Below are 7,377 nucleotides of genomic sequence, written 5' to 3'. Positions count from 1 at the left end.
TTCTATGGGCTTCTTTTGGACCTAAACTAGGGCGGACACATGAGCATCTCGTTACTTATATACAGATCTCTGGATAAACTCTGCACATTTGGGCGTGTCTGCATAATTTGGCACTCACATACCTTGAACTGAAGGAAGTTACCCAATGGCACACACTGGTTGATTCAATGTTGTTTCCACGTCATTTCAATGAAATTGTGTTGAACCAACGTAGAATAGACGTTGAATTGAGCTCTGTGCCCAGTGGGTAGCTAACTAGCAAAAAGAACCTGACAAATGGACACAAAGGACTGCACCTCAAACTATTTTCCAAGTTAGAATAATGTAATATGCCATTTGAAGTGTTCAAAGAGTGGAACGTCAACTATAATGAAAGTTGCAACACACACACACATTGTTTCACCATTGGGCGGCAGGTAGCTTAGTGGTTAAGAGCGTTGTGCCAGTAACCGAAAGGTCGCTGGTTCTAATCCCCGAGCTGACTAGGTGAAAAATCTGTGGATGTGCCCTTGAGCAAGGCACTTAACCCTACTTGCTCTGGATAAGAGCGTCTGCTAAATGACAAAAATGTTAAATGTTTTCTAAAAGTGACAAGAGACTAACATCTCCAAGTTCCTAAATAGTTACTGTGCCTATAGTAATTAACTAGCATTCATTATTTCAATATCATAAAAAAAATGTATAAAAAGTGCCAATCAAGCAATAATACTTCTAATAGGCCTCATTTTAGCTATGGATTGGCCTCCTAACCGAAGCGACGCTTTGTAATGATTTCCAGTTTTATCAGTGTGGGACACTCCCTGGGAATATTGATCCAGTGATGGTTTCACTGTTTCGGCTGTAGGCATCAATGTTTAAAACAATCCTGTGGGCTCCTGAGTGGCGCAGTGGTCTAAGGCACTGCATCTCAGTGCTTGAGGTATCACCACAGACCCCCTGGTTCAATTCCAGGCTGTATCACAACCGGCAGTGATTGGGAGTCCCATAGGGCGGTGCACAATTGGTCCAGTGTAGGCCATCATTGTAAATAAGAATTTGTTCTTAACTGACTTGCCTAGTTAAATTAAATAAATGTGCATTCTATTCTATACAGCAGGGGTGTCAAACTCATTCTGCTGAGTGACTTCGGGTTTTAGTTTTTTTCTTTCAATTAAGACCTAGACAACCAGGTGAGGGGAGTTATTTACTAATTAGTGACCTTAATTCATCAATCAAATACAAGGGAGGAGCGAAAACCCGCAGACACTCGGCCCTCCGTGGAATGAGTTCGACACGTGCTTTAGAGCCCATCGATTGATTGTGAACATTGAATCTATTACAAAACCAAAGTAAATAATCAGACAACATACATACTGTAGATACGTTTGCTCATGTTGTGGGGCAGACCTGCCTGTAATCATGTGGATCATATAGTTAATTTGTATAATAGATAATCCACATTAAGATATAATTAGAATACAGGAATGTTGGGTTATCCAAAACTATTAGTATTGGAAATCTATTCCAAACAAACCCAACTATGTACCTATTAGATGCAGTAATGCTGACTGAGGTCTCGCTTTATTTTTGTTGTGTGCACTGTGCATTGGCTATCTTTGTGTCCCTTTGGAATTCAGCAACAGCAAAATTTTCCTACATGGCAAAAATGACAAACCAACATTTTAAAACTCTCAAACACTCAAACTTTTTACAGATAATAAAAAATTAAAAAATTATGAAGGGGAAATAGAGGATTGTATCACATATTATTTCCATGACAGAAGAGTTGCACAGACAGTTTTATTTAGCAACCTGTCACCCATTCACTTTCGGTAAAGGGTCGGAAATCATTGGATTTAATGATATGGGTGATTATCGACGAATGCTTTATGCCAATTACAGGAGGTCGTGTGAAACGCTAATGTGTCTGTCACGTGGGAGCCAGAAACCGCGTCTCTTCGAATCGAGCAGAGAGGACAGACGCTTTAAGATCTCATTAACCGACCATCACTTGGCCAGACTGACGGAGAAATCTGAGGACAGGTGCACTTTGTGGGACAGCCAGTTGACCAGTTTAACGTGCAGAAAGTCTGCCAAGTGCCTACCCAGAAGCGTAATATCGCGTGCGACTTCTCACCTCTTCTCTTTGATCAATTTAGAGGGATTTCAAAGGATGTTGGATTCCAAGGATTCTAATGTGAAAATGACATCTAGTCATAGGATTTCTTTTTCTATAATTGATATATTGGACCCAAATAAATTTAATAGCAAGAAGATAATCGAACTTTCTCCAACAAAGGACAAGTTTCCTTTGCTGAACGCAGGAGTGGCAAGTTTAGAAGCGGACACTGGCGCAGATGGAGAGCAGCCACTTGAGCACATGGAAGCAGGTAATGATATCACAAAACTACAGACAATAATGCGTTTTTTATATGGCTATATCTTCTGTTCTTTTTTTGTTTTAAGGGAACATAGTGGATCAATAAACGAATGAAGCCAATGTAGTGTTTTATTAATTCAGTTCAGCATAATGTTTTTAGCATTATCAAATTAATTATGTCCATATAATTTATTTTGAACATAAGGGATCAAATAAAATACATAATATGTCCATAGTGTATACGATGTAGGTCTAATAGCCAATATAAGAAACCCCTATAGATTCTTGGTTCACTGACCAACTAAGAGTGGCTATTATATCAGATAAAATGTTGTCATCTCTATATGACCTTCCCTTAATTTCCAAGGCTAGGTTTCCTTTTAAGAAACCCACAAAGGGTTGCTCCCACAGCCCGGGTGTGTGATTGGCATTGGGACAGACTTGCCAGATAATTGTTTAAATCGTCCCATTTAGGATGCCTTCGCTCGCTTTGATCGATATCCCATTACTGCATCCTGCATATCTCCCTCCAGCACCTTGCAGGTACAAACTCTAAACCCCATCCATGTCTGATCCTAAATATCGTTCGATTAAAACTTCCCTTTAAATAGATGACATTTATCGATCCACCCACAAATATGAAACTCCATTAGCACGTCATGGGTAGATGGTGGAGCAGGATTTAGCTGTGATTTCTCTCCGCAACATGACATTTGAGGCGATTTGTGATTTATAAATGATTTAGGGATTAGAGGCCAAGCCACCCTAGTCCGCTTCTTAACCCTCGCTTCGTTCCACACGCACAACTCCTTGATTTCAATCAAACACATTTTACAGTTACGCTATTAGATAGACCTATTTTCGGTGCGGTCTTATTTCCCTGTGTATGAGATCAAAAACATGAGCATTTTCAGGGAATTGGATTTTCTCTTGAAAATCCCATTTACAGTACTAATGTTCATGTCTGTGTTCACAGGCGAAGACACTGACCACTCAAGTAGCACAGATCTCAAACACAAGGTAGCTGTCGACAACCCACTTTTATTACGCTCAACGACTGAGCCAGAGGAGCAAGAAGAGGGGGACGTGGACAGCATCAGCAGCAGCGCCGAAACTTCAGCAACACATGACCTCTCGCCCCACAAACGGCTGCGCTCGGATCACAGTTGTGCCAAGCCGCGACGCGCCAGAACTGCCTTCACCTACGAACAACTGGTGGCTCTGGAGAACAAATTCCGCTCTACGAGATACCTGTCCGTGTGTGAGAGACTCAACCTGGCTCTGTCCCTCAGCCTCACTGAGACCCAGGTCAAGATCTGGTTCCAGAACAGAAGAACCAAGTGGAAAAAACAGAACCCGGGCGCAGACAGCACGATGCCACCCGGGTCCAACTCTTTGGTCAGTGTCAACCCAAGCCCTGTGACTTGTGTGTCGAGTTCAGCCAATTACCAAACTTTCCCATCCTTCAGCTCTGTGAATATGATATTCCATACTGATGGTGCGGTTCCTCTGTCGTCCACTGGAGGGATGTTACATCCCTTTTTACCCAATGGTTATCATCTCCAGCCGTCCTACTTTACCCCACATTTATGAGACATGCCCTGCTTAATCTATTGTGACTTGATGGTCACATTGTGATAGGAGGATTATAACTATTGGACTCTCACAAAAGTGTAATCTTTAACCCTGTCTGTCCATAGACATAATGACAGACATCAGTCTGCACCCTTAGATGATTTGTTCAGATGATGGAGAAAAATGTCCCGAAGGAGCCTAATATGTAAGGCTTCTTTTCAGACAAATGGGTGGTGAACAAGACTATTTGTAATTACTGTCTGATGTTGATACATCTGCTTATCATCGAATTCCTCTGCAGCAATGTAATAAGGAAAAAGTGCTGTATGCAGATATGTAGATCCTTCAGTGTATGTACTATAGAGATTGTCGGCCTGCATAACCAATATCCTGTTTTCTCTATCCCTGTATCTGGCGGGCGCAAAATGTGGCATGATAAAAAAAAACATCTCTCCTTACTGTATGTTTGTAGGGTGTCTCACTCACATGCGTTCACTGTTAAATCTGTAAATCTTGAAATGAACACATTTAAATTAAAAACATATGTACAACATATAGCCCTAATATTTGATGAATTGTTTTTGGTAGTGAGAAGCAAGATGGAATTAATTGTGCAAAAAACATAGCGCATTTAGACTGTCACAGAATGAACTACGATCATGGATGGGAAGCTGGTGAAGTAGGTTTAATCGCAGATCAGATTAATTTGACTCAATACTGTACCTCCTACAGGCCAGTTATTGATATCAAAAATTCGATTTTTACACCACTACAAAACATATTTTGTTTGCAAGGACTGACTCAATTGCTGAATTCAGGTCTAAAATGTTTTATTTACATTTACTAGGGTGCATGTTTGTGGTCATGATGCACTTGAGATGAGTGTTGTTGAAATGCATTTCGGGTCACAACAGGTTGCTTATTTTGTTTTTAGTGAAAGAGCAGCTATGTTTAGTGCAAATAATTGTATTTGTTTTTATCAATGATGCCTCCGTCCAATAAATTCAGAATGTTTTTCATATACTGCCATCTCTTGGACAAAAAAGGTCAGACTTCAGGGGGCCTACTACATACAGTGGGGAAAAAAGTATTTAGTCAGCCACCAATTGTGCAAGTTCTCCCACTTAAAAAGATGAGAGAGGCCTGTAATTTTCATCATAGGTACACGTCAACTATGACAGACAAAATGAGAAAAAAAAATCCAGAAAATCACATTGTGGGATTTTTTATGAATTTATTTGCAAATTATGGTGGAAAATAAGTATTTGGTCAATAACAAAAGTTTCTCAATACTTTGTTATATACCCTTTGTTGGCAATGACACAGGTCAAACGTTTTCTGTAAGTCTTCACAAGGTTTTCACACACTGTTGCTGGTATTTTGGCCAATTCCTCCATGCAGATCTCCTCTAGAGCAGTGATGTTTTAAGGCTGTCGCTGGGCAACACAGACTTTCAACTCCCTCCAAAGATTTTCTATGGGGTTGAGATCTGGAGACTGGCTAGGCCACTCCAGGACCTTGAAATGCTTCTTACGAAGCCACTCCTTCGTTGCCCGGGCGGTGTGTTTGGGATCATTGTCATGCTGAAAGACCCAGCCACGTTTCATCTTCAATGCCCTTGCTGATGGAAGGAGGTTTTCACTCAAAATCTCACGATACATGGCCCCATTCATTCTTTCCTTTACACGGATCAGTCGTCCTGGTCCCTTTGCAGAAAAACAGCCCCAAAGCATGATGTTTCCACCCCCATGCTTCACAGTAGGTATGGTGTTCTTTGGATGCAACTCGGCATTCTTTGTTCTCCAAACACGACGAGTTGAGTTTTTACCAAAAAGTTATATTTTGGTTTCATCTGACCATATGACATTCTCCCAATCCTCTTCTGGATCATCCAAATGCACTCTAGCAAACTTCAGACGGGCCTGGACATGTACTGGCTTAAGCAGGGGGACACGTCTGGCACTGCAGGATTTGAGTCCCTGGCGGCGTAGTGTGTTACTGATGGTAGGCTTTGTTACTTTGGTCCCAGCTCTCTGCAGGTCATTCACTAGGTCCCCCCGTGTGGTTCTGGGATTTTTGCTCACCGTTCTTGTGATCATTTTGACCCCACGGGGTGAGATCTTGCGTGGAGCCCCAGATCGAGGGAGATTATCAGTGGTCTTGTATGTCTTCCATTTCCTAATAATTTCTCCCACAGTTGATTTCTTCAAACCAAGCTGCTTACCTATTGCAGACTCAGTCTTCCCAGCCTGGTGCAGGTCTACAATTTTGTTTCTGGTGTCCTTTGACAGCTCTTTGGTCTTGGCCATAGTGGAGTTTGGAGTGTGACTGTTTGAGGTTGTGGACAGGTGTCTTTTATACTGATAACAAGTTCAAACAGGTGCCATTAATACAGGTAACGAGTGGAGGACAGAGGAGCCTCTTAAAGAAGAAGTTACAGGTCTGTGAGAGCCAGAAATCTTGCTTGTTTGTAGGTGACCAAATACTTATTTTCCACCATAATTTGCAAATAAATTCATTAAAAATCCTACAATGTGATTTTCTAGAAATTTTTTCCTCAATTTGTCTGTCATAGTTGACGTGTACCTATGATGAAAATTACAGGCCTCTCTCATCTTTTTAAGTGGGAGAACTTGCACAATTGGTGGCTGACTAAATACTTTTTTTCCCCACTGTACATAGGCACTCACAGAAATATGCTTCAACTACACACTATAACCACAGAGAGTCGCCATCTCCTCACTTTGTGTTGTATACCTAATAAGCAGTGAGTGCATGAAGACCAAACACTGATTCAACACAGATTCAACTACATATCTTGTTTTCACAACACTAGTACTACTGAGGACCTAGTTTGTATGCTAGTAATATTGGTTATCTAGTTCAACTCAAATGTATGTACATTACCAGTCAAAAGTTAGGACACACCCACTCATTCAAGGGTTTGTCTTTATTTTTACTATTCTTTACATTGTATAATAATAGTGAAGACATCAAAACTATGAAATAACACATGGAATCATGTAGTAACCAAAAAAGTGTTATAACATATTTTGATTTCTTTATTTGAGATTCTTCAAATAGCCACCCTTTGCCTTGATAACAGCTTTACACACTCTTGGCATTCTCTCAACCATCTTCACCTGGAATGCTTTCCCAACAGTCTTGAAGGATTTCCCACATATGCTGAGCACTTGTTGGCTGCTTTTCCTTCACTCTGCCGTTCGACTCATCCCAAACCATCTCAATTGGGTTGAGGTCGGGGGATTGTGGAGGCCAGGTCTTCTGATTCAGCACTCCGTCAATCTACTTCTTGGTAAAATAGCTCTTACACAGCTTGGAGGTGTGTTGGGTCATTGTCCTGTTGAAAAACAAATGATAGTCCCACTAAGCCCAAACCAGATGGGATGGCGTATCGCTGCAGAATGCTGTGGTAGCCATGC

The 7,377-nt window shown here is 41.2% G+C and overlaps 1 protein-coding gene across 1 annotated transcript; it reads left to right on the top strand.

Moving 5' to 3' along the window:
* Window positions 1-2,152: 2,152 nt before the first annotated feature.
* LOC311126762 (NK1 transcription factor-related protein 2-like) lies at window positions 2,153-3,952 on the top strand (the record flags this gene model as incomplete). Its single annotated transcript, XM_084158559.1, has 2 exons — window positions 2,153-2,369; window positions 3,336-3,952. 2 exons carry the CDS (start codon window positions 2,153-2,155, stop codon window positions 3,950-3,952), a joined length of 834 nt encoding a protein of 277 aa, XP_084014685.1.
* Window positions 3,953-7,377: the final 3,425 nt, after the last annotated feature.

This window comes from Coregonus lavaretus, assembly GCF_964263955.1.
Source record: "Coregonus lavaretus genome assembly, chromosome: 1".
NCBI classification, from domain to species: domain Eukaryota; kingdom Metazoa; phylum Chordata; class Actinopteri; order Salmoniformes; family Salmonidae; genus Coregonus; species Coregonus lavaretus.
This window is presented reverse-complemented; position numbering and strand designations above follow the sequence as displayed.